Source organism: Polyergus mexicanus, unplaced genomic scaffold (assembly GCF_030449975.1).
Source record: "Polyergus mexicanus isolate NDT 795.1 unplaced genomic scaffold, iyPolMexi1.0 SCAF_10, whole genome shotgun sequence".
NCBI lineage: Eukaryota > Metazoa > Arthropoda > Insecta > Hymenoptera > Formicidae > Polyergus > Polyergus mexicanus.
Genome location: NW_027223330.1, coordinates 2,889,380 through 2,910,481, shown reverse-complemented (window position 1 = coordinate 2,910,481; position 21,102 = coordinate 2,889,380). Strand labels below are relative to the sequence as shown.

The following is a 21,102-nucleotide window of genomic DNA, read 5'->3' as shown; positions in this document are numbered from 1 at the left end:
TGAACGGTAACGGTGATCATCTCCTGGCAGTAAAGTTTCGAGCCGTCTCTCTATTCTCGGCTTGTCTCGGTATCCGGCCAGCTGGATTTTAATGTCGATAAAATGGTAAATAATATTTTCGTTGCGGTTAACGGGGACGTTTGAGAACGACGCGAAAAGCAATCACGAACTCACCCTTCGCATGCCTCTTTTTTCCGAATATCATCTTACTCTAAATGCAAATGCATTCTCGAATTTAGAAGATGCTATATCGATTTATGCTTGCCTTTTGAAGCATTGGTATATTATTCGCGTCATCCCTATACGTAAAATCTTTTTCACGTATCCATTACATTATTATTATTAAAAATATAAAAATCAATATTTTTATGAATAAATGCGCAGGAGAATGTCCTAAAGAAGAAAGTGCCCACGCGGTATTATTTTTTATAAACGATTTTAGTTTAATGAGAATACACATGTGCTGCGTGTGCATTTAATCACGGCTATTTCATCAATCGGAGAAGATTGGAAAACATTGGACTGCACGGACGGAAAGATTTATTATGGAATCGCTCGCTATCAGATAGAATTGCGATGATTTTTGCCGAGCTACTTGTGGGTAATTGCATAATGTTATACCTTATTAAGACCGAGCTAAGATCGTTCCGCGAAGAAGCATGTGGGTTACACAACGGATATTTGATTCCGCGGTGTTCCATTCGTTCGTCACGTAAGTCCGTTTATCTAAAGCGCATCGAAATTCCTATTAAGTTTGTGTTTTTAATAATTAAAGTAACACCTAGCAAGCGATGCGACACGCTTGCCTTTTCCGGGACTTTCTTTCTATATGTATCTTTTTATATGTATTGAGAAAATTCAGTAAAGTAAGCAGAAGTGGATCAGCTAAGCAAAAGAGATATAGTCATCTTCGTGACCGCGAACGATACGTTTATTAACTTGTTAGTATATTAATTAATTTGTAACTGGCCGCGAAATATTCGTGATAATATTCGCATCAATAATTTGCCTCGTATAATTCTAGGTGTTTGATTTTATTTTCTCGACGCAAAGTGCGTCGCGATTATTTCAACGTTATCGATATATAAGTGTTTCGTAATCATTGTATAATATTTTATAATGACATATCACGAATATTAATTAAAATAAAAAATTTATATAAAAAATTATCACATCGAACATTCTTTAATACGAAAATATCGGAGTCATAAGTTGATCGATAAATTCGCATGCTCAAATTCATAACTCTGTGTATCTGTTATATATTATTAAAAAAAATTTACAATAAAAATAATATTAATTCTTGCCAGCTAATTTCATTTTTTAATTTCTTTTTTTTTTTTTGCGTAAATATTTATTATGTATAATGTAGTAGTCAATTGGCATTGACAAATTAATTATTAACAATGAATTTTAATTGTTACATAAAAGTTATTTAATGCTTCTTAAAATAAAAATTTTAATGATTTGTTATTATATTAGAGAACAGCGGTTGTAATTGTATTATTTAGAGAATTAAATTTATCTATGTTTTTACATATTAAAAACATACGTATTTTTAAATATGTATAAGATTTAATTACTTATTATTATATCTCTCTTTCTAAAAATAATTGTTACTCAAATTGTTTATCTCAAAATTTTTCCGTTTAAAAACCTTATATATATTTTATATATATATTTTTCTCTCTCTTTCTCCCCCTCTAAAACGTATGCGAAAATCGATCAGGATTAATGGTTATATTAGGCACAACAAGTCAACATAAAACGAAGCGCGAAATATACTATAGTAATGTATTCGTTAAAAATAATATAAAATATAAACGACAAAATATTCGACGAATGTTTATGTTTATATTTCGCGGTAGTGACTGACTGGCGCATTCCTTCGCGACATAGACGGCGCGCTGGTGTTTACGGCGCGGTCACCTCGTTGTCATTCGCGCAGCGAGAGTCGAGCCGACAGGCAGCAACGCGTGACGCTCCGTATATCGTCCCGTTATTATCCTCCGAAACGCGACAAATTCTCTCTATGAATAACTCGCGCTTATTTCAAGTCGCATTATTAGTTAAGTCTCAATTAACGACTCGTAAAAATATCGAGCGTATCTATTTATCAAAGCAGGTATTTCGCACAATATATTTATACATATAAAGTTGAAATCGGAGTCATAGAAGATAGATATTATAGATAAGAAATCATGTCTTATTACGATATTTAATTAAGGCGATAGTTGTCGCTGTAATGCTTAGGTTCGTTCATCATTTTCGGGAATTGAGAGCGCAAATAATATACGAAATTCCTACGAATCGAGTATTAAGTAGAATATATTTCACAAGATTTATTTACGTTCGAAATATATTACAAGTTTAATATTGAATTTCGATTTTATATCTGTGCACGGTTTCAATTAGCTATTATTTAAATTTTATTTAAATATCGCGTCGTATCAGAGTGAAGTTGCCGATACTCCATTTTCGATCGTTAACGAAAGATCGCGAGTCCGAGTATTGTCGAGACGAGTTTAATTAGTAAGTAACACTCGTGTATTAATGTCAACTATCGTTCACTTTGTCGACTACGTAATTAACTCGATGTTTGGGTAATTTAATAAAAAACGAATATTTCGTGAGATTTATTAATTGATATCTATCGCGCGAGCAATCACCAAAGCGATATAACCTTGCTTTCGAGAAATTTGCATTCTACGGATATTTATCTTCAAAATTATAACTCATATTTATATATTCGTTTATGTTACGAGATAGTAATCGTCCGAAAACACGAATATATATTATTCGCTGTCTTTTATTATCTACGGGGTGTAACGTCGAGGGTAGTGATTTTCGAATTCGCGGTTCGGGATTTATCAGGTTGCTCTAATTTACGAGACAAAGCAAAGGTGTCGCTTGTATGTAATATGTATTCGTTCGCTTTTCCCGCGTTATTCTTCCGTTGCAATCAAGTGCACGTCACACGTGATTAACATCGAGAGTGCCGTACAAAGAGCCGCGCGATCATTCTCGTGGTTAGTACGCGCGTGATTATAATAGACGAGTGTATTTGCGAATGAATTTCGCGTGTGAGTGCCATAAAGGAACGACGAGAAATGGTGGCAAAGGAGAGGAGGAGGAGGAGGAGGAGGAGGCTCGGGGAACAACTACACGGTGTGTGACTAATGTATTATTTATTTATTATTCTTTATTTTAGCTTAATTATTTATTCCCATATTTACATGGCATATTTTTCGTGCCATATTTCGTATTAGTAGAATGTAATATTTATTAATTGAGATCTATCGCACGAGCAATCACCAAAGCGATATAACCTTAAATATGCGTTTACATTACAAGATAGCAATTGCTTTATTTATGTATATATATATATATATATGTAATATTTTTTCGTTTTATTTTAAAAAATACTTAAAATTATTTAATAAATTATTTGTTTAATATTTTTTTTATTAATTCATATAAAAAAATATTTTTACACATATTTATAAGAATAATTATTATCTAGATTATTTATAGAAAAATTAAATTTTTATTTATTAAATTTTATAAAAAAGTTTATATCTAAAAAAAATTTGAATGAAAATAATATAAATTTTTGTTATTTTTTAAAAATATTTGTTATTAGAGCAATAAATATGTATTTTTATTTTTATTTTAAGTAATAATTTTCTGAAAAATCATGTGTGAGATGTATACCTATCGCGAACGAGAGAGAGAGAGAGAGAGAGAGAGAGATGAGATATACGTTTTGAAGAAAAAAAAGCAAAAATATTTCTACCGATAATGCGTGACGTTCATTTTTTGTTTAACTTGTATAGTTATGTCAGGCTTATTTTATTATACGATTCAAGGGAGCTTACATCGTAATTTTTGTCGCGCTTTACGTACCTATATTTTTCCAATCGAGAATAGTACACGCGTGTCAGGAATACATATAAATGTACGCGATCGAATACGTATATCATTGACTTTATATCTTTTTGACTTAAGAAACGAGAGATTCACTTTCACACGATGAAAAGCGGCGGGGAATCAACGCGCCCGTAGATCGTATCTACGGATCAATTTATATCGGAAACCCTATCGCGGATAATTAAAATCTTCTGGTTATCTCCATCGTTATATCTGAACGACGTTACATAGGCGTTCTGTACTCCCATAATTTTCAGATTTTTATCGGACCGCGAGCGCCATAAATCGCGGATACTCATAATGATAGCTTCGAACTATAGCGAGTAAGAGCGAATCTCATCGTATACCCTTGAAAATAAGTCAAAAAGTAAGCCGCGCTGGATAATAAGCTTCGGTAAATTTCTACGAGTTCTACGCCTATTTTTATCGTCGTTGTAAAAAAAAAAACACTGTTTATATTTATACGTTAAAACCAAGTTAGATTTCATTAAATGCAATATTTCCCATTCAAATAAATGATACGAAGAAACGATTCAAACCGAAAATGAATCGAGCAAGTTTATCGGCATCCGATGATTCGTATTTGTATTCGTACTGATTTGTATTCTGGCAGTAAACATACGGGTACATAAAAAGCGTGTGTGTATTTCGAAGAGATCGATGTGTGTCAGCGGGTCAGCGACACCCATCACCGGCAATGATATCTCTTCGACATTTATGTAGCTGCCGGCTACCGAGCGCAAAACAACCATCATTTGACAGACCATCAATTATCCAATATAAGACTGTTGACTTTGCGATGTAAAAAATTAATTCTCTTGTCTTTATCGTTTTCTCTTATTCGAGAAATTTAATTAACTTCTTTTTTTAAACTTTAATAATTTTTACAATTAAAAGTAATTTATATTCAGACCCTCAAAATTATAAATATTTATAATTACAAATTAATAAAGATTTATTTTGAACTTTTTTATATTGCATTAATTTTGCAATAATTTTTAGTTGAATAAATAAGTATACATTCTCCCTCTGTTTGAACATATCTAAATTCACACACGTCTCTCATGATTTTTACGAGATGATTATTACGAATTATTTGTCATAACGATATATTGCGACAAGCGTTGCACCATTTACCGCGACCTAGTGAAGGATTAATATAATATTGCCTTCGCTCGATGCATCTCTCGTTTCGTTCAACATATGGTATATACGTCGCCAAAGCGACGGACACATGTCGCTTAAATTAACATGCAATTTTGCGGCTTAATTGTGCGGTTTGGTATTAAAAAAAAAAAAGAAAAAGAAAAAGAACATCTGGTATGTCGTGAACAACCGCAACGCTCCGTTCAGCCGCTGGCGATTTCGTATTTCGTTATTCAGAATACTTTTTCGCGTTCACCTGCAAAACGGATTCGTAATACATGACCGAGAATCGTCTCTCTTCCTCAATATAATTGAAAACCGCTCGTTTTGATTGATCGTGTGATTCTTCCGATTCCAGAAGTACGCATTTGATTTCTAAGAAACGGACGCTCACAGAAACTAATTACCGTCCAAAGTTGACTCGAAAGTAAAACCGTGTCGGGTGAGGGTAGAACACGTTCGAATACAATGGCATTATTACGCGTATAATGATTTATTTCAATTTTCTCCACGTATAAGCGTAAGCGCGCGATCGCTCCCATTTCTTTCGCGCTAATTGCCATCCTTTTGCAGCCTGCAGCCGACTTTGGCACGATTCGTTGCGAGCGTATTATAGGCGAACATTTCGCTAAATTGCGAACTGCGAAGACTAAAATCAGATTGCAAGACTCTCGCGAGACGATAATAACGCTCAGATTTTCAACTGCAAAACTATATTATTTCAAGCATTCAAGGCTAAATGCGATGGTTCGATTTTTATCTCATATCAATTTCACATGATTTTTATTGTCTCATAATTTCCATATTAGATGAGTAAAACTCAATAATTAATATCTGCAAGAAAAAAATAAAGCAGATGTGTCGCGATGTATGAAAAACTAGTTATATTTTTTAAAATATAAAATAATTTATATATTATATCGAGTTATGTTAATAATTTATAATAATTATCAATATTAATAATTAATCGAAGGCAAACGAATGCATGGTCCGATAAGAAAGTTTGCTAATATTCTTTTAATCGCATTGGTCGGGCATAATATTGTTTAGTGAAACTATCACGCGATTATATCAATCTTATCGGAGGTTTTCACTCTCGAGGACGTTTTTGCGGGTGAAAGTCGAAAATTTGCCAGGGGAGTAAGACACGCTTGATTAAACGCTAAATTACACTGTGCGCGACACTGTCGCCGAAGGCAGCATACCTGCTGCGAGAAGATAAAGTAATGCTAATCTGCAACCTATTGCATTACGCTTGTTAGCTAATCGGTTAATTATTTTCTGCGGGGCAAAATATTGTATTTAATAAACTGTAAATAATATTATTCAGCATATTATTAAAAGAAAACATTAAGATAAATTATAATTGAGTATTTATATTTGGGCACACGCCACTCTCAGAAAGGATTTCTGATAACGAGACAAAAAATATTCTTGACATATTTAATCGTATCGCAACCTTATGCGGTGTAAAAATAAAACGATTTTAAAATTAAATCAATAATTCCTCTTCTTCTCTCGCGAATTAAATAAGATTGTCTTACTATCTTGAGACAAGAGTAACATATACAAATCTAAGCTTATATATTCTTGCATTTAGAATAACTTGATGTTAGATCGCTACAAATTTCCATCTTCATCTTTGTGAGAAAATTAACGGGATAGCACGAAGAGCATTTTATTCTAGATTTAAGAATTTTCCATTTAAAATATTCCTTTTTCAATAATAAATATGATTGTCGCTATATCGATCCTATTTTATGATAGATTGAAAAGTAATAGCATTAGAAATCCGGAAATCTTTTCTGTGGGTGTGATATCAAAATAAAATCTTGCTTGTAATATTTGTTTTTTAAACTGATTTTATATTGTACGAGTGCACGCTCCCAAGTCCAATTAAAGCCATAATACTCTTAGTTAATCAAATATTGTGATTGAGAAGAAACCAAGATCCCAAAAGGGTTAATCAACGTTGCACAATTAACGGAAGCCGTAATTCTCCTTCGCGTAATAACCGACATACCTTAATTCGAACATTACCGTCTTGATTTGCAAGGCGCGTATAAGGAAAGGAAAGTTTTCAGGCGTCAATTCGTTAATCCAAGTGTCCCTCGAGCGGCAGGTAGAATGTACGTATATAAGCCTTTGAATGATACGTAAGCGTGGGTTTATGAACTCGCGATGTTACATAACGCAGCACCTTATATTTGTACGTATGCGTGTGCCAATATCTATTTACAGTCGTACGTTATATACGTTGTACAATCGCTTACAAGAATTCGATTCATCATCAGATCCTCGATCTATTTTCAAGATCAATGGCTCCATTCCTCGACTCTTCTCAGGCTTTAACGAGAAATACATTCATCTCTTTCATTCTAATTGCATTTTTAAAATTGAAAATTAATATTTTTATGTATGAAGTTTTTTTTTAATAACAAACATCCGAAAAGATTTTGGTGGAAAAATAATCTGCGATATATGTAATTATTTCATCGAAATTTACTTGCCGAGAAATGCCATTAACTTCAAAAATATTATCAAGATATCTCATCATTCAATCATTTTATACGATATAAGTTTCCGATTATTGGATCGATTATTGCAAGACCGTTTTCTCGGCAACCATTTTTTTTTTTTTTTCCCCGATAAATAAACTTAGAATATACGTGTCATCAAATTTACACATATACAATTGCATGTCGTAGAAATAGGTTGAACGTGACACTTTAATCGTATCGCGCGGAAGCAGTAGCATTTATAAAGATACGCGCGACACGCGACTTGCACCTGCTTTCACGAGCAAAAGAGAACACGCCGTCTATCATAATCGAGTATATTTGAGAGGTGTGAGTTGACCTTTTAGCGGTGCGCTGATTACTTGGAAAACATTGCACTTTGCTTGAGTAAATTCAACAGCTCGTACAACTCTCGGATCGCCGACACCATTTCTTACTTTGACGATTAGACTTTTCGCACGATTCGAGCCATATGAGCGCGCTGACTTTAATGTTTTCTTCGCGTGAATGTGATACGTGAATACACGTACGTAACGGCGTATTTCGTGATAAACTGAGAGAGATTCGCGTGATTTCTCTGATATTTAAAATGAAGCTCGTAGTCGATCTTTTCCAATATAGATTTTTCAAAGAGATGTTGTCGTTTCAATTATCGATATTGAATATAACTAAGCTTCAGATTAAATCTCTGTTAGAAATAATTCGCGAATTTTTAAACAAAGAATTATAGGTTCCATGACATTTTTGAATCGGTATAATTTAATTTGCGAGATCCTTTTTATTACTATCTTTTAATTTAACGGCGAGGGTTTGCCTGGACTTTGTCCAAGCCAGAAGTTAGTGCATAGAATTGCGGCCGATTAGAGGAAGGTAGGGTTAAGGGTTAAGGGCTAACCGAATTTTCGCTGGCAGATAACTTCCCGTGGTTGTAAACTCGTAATAATTGGCTCTCCGAGCTACGAATTCCGTTCAACTTGGTCGCTATCGAGGCTCGACCCGCGTGTTGCATCGTCTTGCGAGATAACGACGTTTCTATTCCGCTAATGCTGTTGAGCCGCGCGCGATTTACGATTTTTCAATGACCTTTCCCATAGCATATACTCGCGCGCGTTGTGGTATTTGTTCAACGAGCGGATAAATAATCGTAGATACGCGCCTATCGTCTAGTGGTCGTGCTCGCTTGCGTGTTGCACTTGCTTCTACAGGATGCTCCATAATGCGCGATCTTAATCTTAACGAATAAATTCTCCTGTATAAATTTGATTTTTTTTATTATTCGAAAATTTGGAAGGGGTAAAATAAGATCAATAATTTGAAGCGATAAAAAAATTGAACGGTCCAATCAAATGACGAATCTGTTTATTCATCGCGCGTAATTAATTTTTTTTTTTTTTTTATTATTATTATATAAGAGAAAATCAAGATTTTAAAAACTATTGACGATGTTATTTTTGAATTTGAGACATCCTATATGTCGAGTGCAAAAGTATCGGAAAAGAGGGATGAGATTGTGTGTGGCTCTCTACGAGGCTGGGTTAGACGCGACGTAACCGGCATCGCAATCCCTAATTATGCAATGTTCCTCTTCTTTTTCTTTCAATGCAAGATCTCTCGCTCCGCTCGGCGTGAGTTTTCTCACGCACCTGAAGTTCCGAATGCCGCGACTATCGCAGCATTTCTAGACACGCGAGCGCTATTTAGACGAGCAGTTGCACGAGCCGCATAAACGATCCGACCTGGAAGCAGTTCCGATCGTTATCCAATCTCAAAAGTAGCAGAATTACACGATCGGATTAAGGAATGAAAAAAAGAAATATCACATTATTAGAAATTGAAATATGATGGGCAATTTAATTATAAGTAAAGATATTTCTCGCGCTTTCTTGCTGATCGCGTTGAACAATTGCCGTCTCATGTTTTTTCATACTTCGGTTCACATTGACACCATAGACGCATAATATACATAGACTGCACGTCTCTACATCTCCCGTATATTCAGAAAGCGTCAAAAAATATAAAGGGACAGCTGCTGTACAATCATCGATCTGTTTTTGTCCGATTGGGAAAGAGAAAAGTAGAAGGGATGGAAAAGATGAAGATAGAATGGTGATGCAAAGCATGCTATCTCTGTCTAATATTTGACGATCCCCACTCTTTACGACTCGATCTAGATATATTATGTCTATGATTGACACGTGTATACAAGATAGTGTCAAATATTTTGACGTTACTACATTTCTACGTGACGCGCGAATTAAATCAAGCCATCCTTTGGAGAAAAATTCTGAATAATGAAATTCATCGCGCGCTATTATCTCTCTCGCGAGATGGTATTCTCTCTTCGCACTCGATTAAAAGCGGGAACGATGAGACGGACAATAGTCCGTTACACAAGTCAAGCGGCGGAAAAATTTCGAGAGGTGGAAAGAAGCGCGGGCGAGACGAGCCGTAACGAGAATCCCAGAATTGTGTCCGGCCATGTGTGGAAACTGACACACAACCGCGCGTTCAAGCACTAACGGGCAAAACAGTCTTATTTCGAAACACCGTTCGACCAATATATTACAATAGTTTTAACGCGTCGCCTTACTTTAATTTTATTTACCGCGATTGTCAGGTGAGCAGTCCGATGACACGACCGGCCCGTAAATTATTTAGAAAATATATATCTAGTTACATGCGACTATATTGTTGCATATCGAGAAACTCGCCGACGACGTTTGCGCAATAACTCTCACTGTATAAAAATGTATCGCGTATAAAATTATTCCCACCGAGATAAAGAGAGAGGGGCAATGGGTAAGTTTCTGAAATCAGAAATATTTTATGACTGTGAAAATCAGCAAGTTGTTTCTCCCAAATGACGGCGCATTCGCGATAACGAGCGAATTAAATTTGTCTCGCGGAATTCGGAACGGTTCTTAGCCACTAAATCGGGTATATATCGACTTTTGGTGTGGAAACGATTTTCATCGGGCGGAATAAACTTACGCGAGACGCGCGTCCCGCCTAGAGATGGATACCTTAATAGCATAAACAAGAGAAATTTTGCATTAGGTCGTCTCACGCAATTCGCAACGGAGAGTTGCGACTTTCACTGCCACTTTCATTACTCTCAAGTATGAAGCGTTGTCATGAAATCGCTACATAGATGAAATTACGATAGACATTATCGCCACACGGCGTGCGTAAAACAAAACGGAAAATCGTCCATCCGCTCATAATTGTGGCTTCAAATCGTTTAAAACGATAGTTTTTAACATTTTTCATTATTCAACGGTTTAAATCTCCCTTTCACTTTACCATTTTGTAGAAATCTTTTTCAAGCATTATTAGCACGCGCGTTATACTTAAAGTGTACAATTTAACCGATCGTTCATTATCTTTGACACGTGTCTTTTATGAACGGAATTTTCAATACGTATAGCTTAAATTTCCGTACGCCTGTGTATAATTAGTCTTGCAAATTCTCGACTTCAATTTTCGCAGTGTGTTATTTATTTGATACTCTCTATACTTATATAAATATATAAATGAATATATGATATAAAAAAATAAAAAAATATTTTTTTTAAATTGCGATTAAATATTAATCACTACAATCTACATATTTCTTATATATATATATATATATATATATATATATATATATATATATATATATATATATACGGATGTCGATATTATGCTACGATATAAGGATCTTAAGTAGGAGTCCGTTTAGAGATAATGGCGCGGCGAGTTTCTCAAAGGACGAACAGCGGTTAACAGATGCCCGCGAAGCCAATTTAAATACCACCGCACTCCCCGGATAGTGGATCGCGAATTTCTTCGCTTTTCCCTACTCGCTTCATCCGTTTGGAAGCTCGCTTCTCCGCTTTGCCGCATAATTATACTCGAGTTAATAATAACTTACGAAATGCAGGCCTTGGTTCATCCGTTCGTTTGTTTAGCGGCACCGAGATACCTAGGCAGGTATATATAGAGTGACGTTACGTTAAACCATCAGTTTTGCCAAATATACTCCTTTTACATTGACGAAATTTTTATTAAAAATTATCTTTTTTCTTTGTATCTTTTTAATTAATTATCTGAATAATAAAGCTTTAAATTAAAATCCTGTCAGTAAAGGCAATTTGAAATTGAATAGGGAACAAGAGACTTCTTATTTAGTTGTTGAAGCTCAATTTATTACAAGTTCATCTTTTTCGATTAGAAAACCATTGACGTCTCGATATTTTTGGTAGAAATTAATTGACCTAGGAAGCTAAAAGAATCCGCAATGTTTGGCAAAATTTTGGATCACCCTGTAGATACGCGCGACCAAGGTCGGCCACGACGTTGCTGCATTAAATTGCACGGTGCTAATCTCGCGTTGCCTTCGCTCGCTTGCTCTTGCCGGCGTAATTCCAGCGGACGACGATCTTTTTTTTTTTTTTTCGCCGCTTTCCCCGATAAGTACAGTCTCACGACGAGAGATGACGAAAATCGCAAGTCATCGATGATCAAACACGTCGAATCTTTTTTTCTAACGCGAACCTGTCTGTTTCCTAGACACGAGGATTTTAACGCAACTGATGATGATGATGGATTGCTGTGTCAATGATTGATACTCTCATCGATAATGTCGATACAAAATAGACACTGTAGGTACAATATAGATACATCTCGTTATGAAATAAATCTCTCATCGTCAATAGGTAAACAGAATAATGATGAGAACGTGACAATGATATAATAAATATTTAAAATGATTACACGTTTTCGCCAAAGTTTCGTTTTGCGTATCGGTTGAGATCGCTATAATTTAGGATGGAATTAAATTGGAAAAATATTTAAAACCGACACGGTGTCACCGATATATAAATATATTCCGAGATCACCCACGACGATGATGCGTCAAATTGCATGGCGCAGTCGCTGCAGTACGTTAACAATTATGCGCTACATTTCTCATAGTGCCCACATCAGTAACGCAATTGCGTTGCTCAGACAACACTTGGCCATAACTAGAGATCTCTTTTTGGAACCTTAGCGTATATCTTTCGAGCAATTATGGAATTAAGTGAGCAATTAGGGCGCGATATCCAGCGATGCGTAATTATATCAATATAATATATTACGGACGTTGATTCTAATAACCCGGATAAGATAGCATAATTTATAATGGCAATTAATAAGTCCGATTTTTTCTTAGTCGATTCCTCGAGAAAGGCAAATCGCATAAAATTCAAGAATATCGACATTTTAAGATCGCACATTCTCTCGTTTCCTTCTCGCTCGTGATTATGTCCATCGCACGTAATACACTTAATATCGAATATTGGTACGAATATTCTTTTTCTTCTTCTTCTTCTTCTCGAAGAAATGCAAGTAGAACGGCGGTTTTCTCCGTTCATCGCCGTCCGCCCTAAATTCACCGCACGGATTACGAAAGTTGCTGTTCGTCTCTCTCTCTCTCTCTCTGTCTCTCTGTCTCGTTATCGTTCCCTGTAATTCGCTCCTCGATAAACGATAATGGCACGATCATAATTGTACTTTATATTCACGGATGAAGACATCGTTGCGTCAATTTTGAAGCTGTACTATAATTAGAAGTCTTTAATACTGGAATAGCTTACCTAATTAAATATGAGAGTATTACGGGGAAAAAAAAAAAAAAAATGGATATATTTAAAGTATTTGTAACATGGCTGTGTAAATATATGCATGCTCTAATTTAGAGACGCAATTCTTTGAGAGCAATCGAATGGTTGAGATTATCAGCTGCGTTCGATTAATTCGAGCGTTTTCGATATCGTGAGGGCGCGATTTAGGGCTGATGGAATCTCGTGGCGTCTGATTACGAAAAGAAACTTTTTGCATCGCTTCTGCATGCGCCTCTCTCATTATCGTCCTACCTAATGCATAAGTTCATCGCTAATGTACTGTTATTACCGCGATCGTATACACGCTCTTCGCCGTAATGGCAGCGCTCGATGCATAATTCCGCTTCTCCCTTTGTCATCCTTTCGCCACGAACGAAACACCCGGGTACTTGTCGAATCGATGAATGCTAATTCGTCGTCAACGAGCGATCGGCACGTCGAACTTTGCGAGCCAATTTTCAATTTAAATGAATGGAAAAGATAGTACATTTAAATAATAAAAGCGACAATATATATAAAGTAAGAGATAAAATAATAATGGAAAATGTTTTAAATACTCAAAAAAATGAAATAATGTTTTTCTCTAATATCCAAAGTTTTGCAAACGTATTCATAAGAAACACGCGAAAAACAAGGAAAGACAAGAATTGACACTTAAATACTCAATTACAAATGCGTCTCATTGATTTACATTAAAAATTTCACAGATATTGTATCAAGTAATTTGTATGCGTTATTGCGAATAATTTTTACATAAAAGGGAAATAGCACGAGAGAGACTCTCCCCCGTTATATATTTTTTTTAATTTCATTTATAATTATAATATTTTTTAATTATATTAATATTTATTTATAAATTTTACGCAGGAAATGACATTCACACGATTTTCTTCGATGAACATGACGATAAAAAATTAATATTATGAATAAGTTTGCGCGATAGAATCTCAATGAAGAATGTTAACTTTCTTTTTCGTCGGCATGTAGCAAAGTATTATTTAAAAGTAAAAGCGAAAATATATACATACATATATACATGTGTTATACATCTATACTTAAGGAAAGAAAGTAAAAGTATCATTATAGTCATTTACATTATACATAAAACGATTCGCTAAACATTTTAATGAAAATCGATTGTTCCGAATCAATTAATAATTAATAAGCGTACTGTGTCGTGTCAGAAAATATAAAAAGCGTTTCGACTACATTAACAACCGTTAAAATCAAAGCAATATTTTGTAATAAGTAAAATTTTACCGTAAAATTATTCGTCCTTTTACTTTATCGTCGTGTATCGCTCAGCAGTCTACGTAATTACGGAAAAATTAATAAAAAAAAAAAAATGAAATTTGCTTATATTAAGATAAACAAAAAGGGAACGGAATTGTCTTGAAAGGGGGCCACTTCCGAACGAAGGTGAGAGGTTTCATGGAGAGGAAGTGTTTCAGCCTCAGGGACCGTCATTAATAATTCCTCGAAAAGCGTATCGAGAAGTCGGTCGAGAAGAAATTGCGATGCTGGATCGCCGTTGCAAAATCCGGGGCCCCAAAGTGATCGAGCGTTTTACCCGATTTTACTTCACTCGACTTCCTCTTAACGCGATCTTCCGGGTTCGCGTTGAGCGAACCTCTGCGACCGATAACACTAGGAGTAGACTCGGTTGTATGTTAAATTTACATAGTTAGATGCAGCTCGTGTGCACCGTATGTGTGGCTAGACCTACTTTACTCGATCGAAAGATTACATCGATCGAGTGGAGCGTGACGCAAATACGAAGCGTTAAAGATGTCTTGAATTACTGAAAGTTTATAAGTTAGACATTTTTACAATCGCTAAATGATAAAAAGTAATAGACGAGAAGAGACGACTAAGTGTTTTGAAAATTAATATGCAAGTTCTCTGTCAAGGCTTTTGAACTCTCGTAAAAAAATTTCATTCTTCGAAGTACTAAAAGACATTCGCATATCCAATCGCGGAGCTATCTTCCGTAAATCATATCTATTATTTCGCCAGGAAATCTTCTTAGCTGCAAGTCGCGTATTTTCTACGAAACGATTGCCGGAGAGACTTTGAGACGCGTCTCTCGTGCATGCTAGAATATTGCACGCTCTCTCTCCATCTCTTTCTCTTTCTTCGATGTTTATGGATCCCTTTCGTACCATCGATCTTCCGCGTTCTGTAACGCGGCAAATGCAAAGAGTATTGTTCTGAGAGCGACAAGGATGTGATACGCTGACGTAAGTAGTGAAACACGCCTAGCATGATCCTGCCGCGGGTTATCGTTCTAGCATTAATCCTTTGAGATTTTACCCGACGACGAACACGAATGCGTTAGAAAGAATATATTTTGTCAATTTTTTGAGACATAAAATCTCGCTCGGCTCAAACCGATAGTTAATTTTAACATACGCAACCAGACTCGAAAAATTATTTATTTCCAATAAAATTCTCGCCGATAAAATGAATCGTTCTTTAGATTGAATTCAAAATGTCGATCACGTAAGTTCTCGATATTACCGGAAGTCATTACGAGAAAAGAGGGCAACGAGACCCGGCGATAATTATCGGATTCAGAGGCGAAGTTCGCCGACGAACTTCCGGCCGTCGATTCTTCCGGGTTAAACGCCCGAGTCGTCGACGCCGGTAATCGATATCGTTCGACGACCAAGTGAAACGAGTTTTGGCGCGATAGTAAACACGTGCGAGGAAAGGGAATTCTCCCCGTTTTCTCGCGGAGACGGCCGTGTGTAATTCTATAGGAAACCTTGCTCGCGAGTTTCACTCCGCATCGAGTTCTCTGTTACCGGACTGCCCGTTCCGTCACGGATACCCCACGTATAAACGATCGGCAATGTACACATCGAACACCTATCGCGAGCGCATCGCGCGAGCACGAATGCATTTTTAGCGCGCGAACCTAACGCGAGCGCCAACGGACTCTCCGACGACCTTAATTCTTTCTCTCGTGGCGAAGTGTCACACGCGCTTATCTCTCTAGCCGAGCTAGAGAGTACGACCGGTTGTCGGATCGGGGAGAGAAAATCCTCTTTTTTCCGCATGGTTTCCCGCGCGAGCGCTGCTCCAGTTTGGGACGCTGCGGACTGCGCTACTCGCTGCGTAGCAGGGCGAACGTTGCATAATTGAAACAAAGACGATACTGGAAAAAAGGCACATGAGCGGAAAAAAGCTCGTTTCAGAGTTTGTTAATAAAGTTTCTGATTTACTTTAACTATTTTTACGCGCAATTATAATTGTTAATAGAGTTTTGTAATTACTTCACAAAAAAGTAAAATAGAATCTTTATATCTCTAAAAAAAAAAAAAAAAAGCAGAATTTTTATTCACTGGATTACTTTTTCCAGCTATCGCTTTATTTTCATTTTTTGCCTGAATTTTTTTCTCATGGACGCTTAATAATGCTCTTGACACTTTTCTATATAAACATTTTAAACGTATTCAAAAAATATGTTTCTTCATATCTCTGTTATAATAAATTAGGATACTTCATGGATGTTTAAGTATATGTATTGGGGATATGTATGCTATACGAGCGGCGATTCTCCGAAGCGGCGTTGTAATTTACATGGTCACAAATCGCTTTCGCAATTTCACTCGGACGTGTCTGACGGTCGTTTTTTTTTTTTATTATTATTATTATTATTATTGTTATCGTGCTGATTGTCCATCCGCTGAGGATTCGCGAATCGCGATCGCAATCACGGCTGTTCATTGCGTGTGGCAATCGTTACTCGACATATAGAATCCTTTCCTCGTCCATCGACACCGTGTCATCCGATAGCCGCAGGATATACGTGCCTAGCCGAGAGATGTATCGATTGCCGCTTGCTTTTGTTCGAGTTCGCACAGACCGATCGGTCGGTCTGCCTCCTCGAGATTCGAACACGGGGATGCACTTGGACGCGCGGTGAGGGCTGGACAGATGGAAGGAGGGTTACGCGACCGGAATTAATGCGGAGAGAGAGAGAGAGAGAGAGAGAGAGAGAGAGAGAGAGAGAGATAGCGGGTCCGGTAGGGAAAAGGGATTTACGCACCGCTAGCATTGATAAAATATATTCCCCGCAGGGATATATCTTTCCTTTCTCTTCCGATGCTCGTTTTACATTTCGCGTAACTTTCGTTGGACACGTATGCGAGCTCGCGTTCCTTAGCATTTTCCTGCGCGAGATACGTTCTTAGAATCGCAGTCATCGAAACGTAAAGCAGAACAAGCCTTGAAAGAGATGAATAATTTTATAATTAATAATTATAATTGCAAAATTTGTTTGATAATTATTGTAATCGCCAATTATATATGTTACAATATTATCGAACGTCTGTACATTTTTGTCAATGCTATAAATCAGGAAAAAAGTTCAATATATCGTCTCGAGAGAGAGGCGTAATTAGCGTTTTAGCACAAGATCGTCGAAAGAAGAGGATCTGTCGGCGTAACTATCTGACCAGATGAGAAAAAGATGGCACGAAGGTGGGGGGACGGTGACAGAGAAGGAGGGAGAGGAAGAGAGAAAGAGAGCGTCGCGCGCTTAGGGCCTTTCGTCACGGGGACGAGGCGAGAGCCAGCGGCGCGCGCGCGGTCAATGGCTGCGGTATCCGCAGGTTCAAGGAAACCGGGTTGGTCCGATTCGACATGTCGTATCGCGTGTTCCCGGGGAAACCGAACAGGTGACGCGCCTGTCTCTCTGTGAAAATGCAGGTTAATGGAATGCCGTCGTAAGTAGCCTCCGCCGTTGCCGTCGTGCAACTGCATACGATTACCGCGACTGGATTCTCGAGAATCTTCCACGCTTCGACGATCGAATAGAGAATTGTGTCGTGCCTCTATCGAAGACGTTACGCACGTCTGACGCGTATAAAATTCCCTACGAACTGTTTCATAACGTATACACGCGTGCAACTCATTCTATCGCGATTTATCGCGCGTGTAAAATTTATGGACATTTTATAAATATAGATGTTCGATCAAATGCGAAAAAAATTACATATGTGAAACTGATATTTTTTTTTTTATATATATAAAAAAGAATACCGAAAAGAGAGAGGAGACTCTAATTTTTTTTTTTATGGCATCAATCAAGAGTAGAACGATCACGAATCCGGACGGTTTTGAATGCTGATCCTGTTCCTTTCGCGCAATTCTCATGAGGCAACAAATCTCATTGTTATGAAATTTCTTTCTTAAACACATAACTCTTTTTCATAATCTATTCGTAGACCTATCGATTATCTCTAACAAAGCAGTGATCTTCTCATATTTGCGATAAGAGATCCAATTAACCTGTGCTTCCGCACGGGCGTTGACGTAAAGTTTTTCTCGCAATCAGATACATGCTGCATGCACACGCAAGATTGTATCGGAAAATGTTTTAGAATCGATTAAACATGTCGATTATACATTATATTTATTCATCGATATAATATTGATTTATTCGTATCAATTCATTCGCGCGCGATTTTTCATCAATAACCGTACCCTGATATTTTGACGATTGTACGAAACGAAAGCCACGCGCTTCTATCAGCGCACGACATAGCAACGAACTCATCGATCGTTCACGAAGGCGGCTTTTCGAATGAGAGACCACGAGAAACCCCAATGGGACGACGACGCGAATGGGGGAGAAGCGCGGGCGTTTCACGCTATCTATATGCGTAGGTGTGTAAGTGTATGCGACTCGTGCGTATCGATCTAACGCCTTTTTTTCCCATACCGGTGCATGAAGGCGGCAGTTGACATGTTACTATCCATGGGGTGGTTCCATAAATCCCGGCTCGGCCCCGCCAACGCAAACCTCTCGACGACGACACTCTCGTTCGCGGCGTTTCGGGCTTCGCTCTCTGTCACTCTGTGTCCTCGATACGGCACCGCGTCCTCGCCGCGACCTCAGAGGATCCACGTTGAACGGGAGGATGCGATACGAACGCGGCTGGCAACAACGACCGGTACGAATAGATTCGACACCTGCTTGTGCGCCGATCTAGGCAGGTTGAGACCTTCCACCGGACTGAAGTCAGAATGCGCACTGGTCGGTTTCCATGGTGGTGGGCCGATGGTAGTGGTCGGTCGACGATGCTGGAAAAGAGCTGGAGGTGGTGCCGGTGGTGGTGGTTGTTAGGTCGAGGTGGTGGCGGCGGCGGCGGCAACGATGGTACCCGGTAGATCTCCCGGAGAATTGGTGGAGGGGGTTTTGACAGAACCGTCTGTGCCGGCTGCGCGCCGCGTTCTCCATCAGACTAGATGGCGCAGACTAGGTCTCAAGGCACTATGCGCATGATGGTGTTGGCCGAGAAACACCCATGGGACGCCATGGGATCGAGATTAGAAATTGTCGTGGAAAAATCGGCGTTAAATTTGCACAGTCTTGAAAATTTCTCGTTAATAATAATAAGGCTGCTTTTTTAAATTAATTTTGCCCCAACAATATATATTACTGTGTAATTTTATAAAATAATTATGCTCGATAATAACAGCGATTAAAATTTATTTAATTATATCGTAGAAAAAAATGTGTAACATGAAAAATTATAGTGAGTTTAGTTCAAGCATATAGATCCTGTTCAATTTTGCAAACCGCAGTTTTTTTCTCCTTATTGCAGCGATAGGAGTATCTGAAAAATCAATAATTTCAAAACTCGCTCCTCCTTGTTCGCGAGCACAATAGTAATCAACGTCGCGTCAATTTTCATTATTCTACTATAATTGTTTCTTCTTGTATCGTATACGAGAGAAAGTAATGTATCTTTGACTGTTGTTTTGTCGCGAAAGTGCGGCTTGGCACTCGGGATGCCGCTTCTTAATGCGCATTGTCGCATTTCAACGTATATTTTTCTACAAACGCTTTATTGTCTCAGAAAATCTTTCTTTCTAGCGATAGCAATTTCGTTCTTTATGTGGCTTGAAAAATGTTGGCATGGACGGTACACAGCTCTGCTGAAAATGACCATTTTTTTGCTTCTGGTTTATATAAGCTTCCGCAGTTCCATTTCCATCCGGTACAACTGTCGGGCACTCTCTCGTTGTCGGGCTTCCATTTTATTCTTTGTCTTTTGTGGCTTTTCTTTCTCGTGTTCGTCCTTTGTATTCGCGGAGGATATATTTTCGCACGAGGATCCAAGCTGATATACCCGGCGCGCGATTTTCGTCAGGCAAAGGCAAAATGTAAATATTTGCCGATTCGTCGTCACGTTCTCCGAGCGACACACGTTCCAACGTTTTCTTACGTCGCATGAGAGTGGCTCGAAAGATCAAGATGCAGGAACTTATTCTCAAAGTATACAATCAAATAATATCAATTTATTATTGCGAGTTATTCGAGAAAGGAGATAAACAATTTACGCGACAAATAAGTTGCATGAAAATTGGCTTTGTGCAGCTTCCATTGGAGCACTTTACGCCCACGATATCGATCGTCCTTTGACGATGTTTGCCGATAGATGTAGTTATAATGACGCTAACTCGTATAATTGTTCGGTTATACTCGGGCTAATTGCATTGGCCCGTTCGTCGTAGCTTCTCTCTTCAGGCGGCGGAGTAGAATTTAATTTGTGGCCAAGTGCCTGCTTGAAGTGGCTCCGAGTTCTCGGTTTCACCTGGACGACTCCCCCCAGTTGCGGCGCATTCAGATTCAAAGCTCTGGACGAAATCAATACGTAGATATCGCGCATCTCAGCTATTTTCTCCCTTCCCCATATATATTCCCCTGTTTCCGGTAATAAGTTCCCCGGCCGCGAGGTAAAGTGTGCCAAAGAAAAAGAAGGAAGAGAAAGAGGCCGTAGAGAGATATTGGAAAGCGCTGAAAATGAAGAAAATGGAATTTCCTCGCTTTTTAATATCTTTCG

At 37.7% G+C, this 21,102-nt stretch overlaps 2 protein-coding genes across 4 annotated transcripts in view; one reads left to right on the top strand and one right to left on the bottom strand.

Annotated features, from left to right (window-relative positions):
- The window catches only part of LOC138937311 (protein scribble homolog), a 32,980-nt gene extending 13,664 nt beyond the window's left edge, over positions 1 to 19,316 (bottom strand). For both annotated transcript variants that reach the window (XM_070303458.1, XM_070303459.1), the window contains exon 1: positions 18,975 to 19,316. In XM_070303458.1, coding sequence (XP_070159559.1) covers positions 18,975 to 19,012 — 38 coding nt within the window. In that variant the 5' untranslated portion in view covers positions 19,013 to 19,316. The remainder of the gene's footprint in view (positions 1 to 18,974) is intronic.
- Tdrd3 (Tudor domain containing 3) overlaps positions 1 to 21,102 on the top strand; it is a 40,154-nt gene that overhangs the window by 4,850 nt on the left and 14,202 nt on the right. Inside the window, exon 1 of one of the 2 annotated variants that reach the window (XM_070303461.1) lies at positions 2,836 to 3,168. The exons of the other annotated variant lie outside the window; for it this stretch is intronic. The gene's annotated coding sequence lies outside the window, so the exon portion shown is untranslated. Of the gene's footprint in view, positions 1 to 2,835; positions 3,169 to 21,102 lie in introns of those variants that run through there. 2 annotated transcript variants of the gene reach the window in all.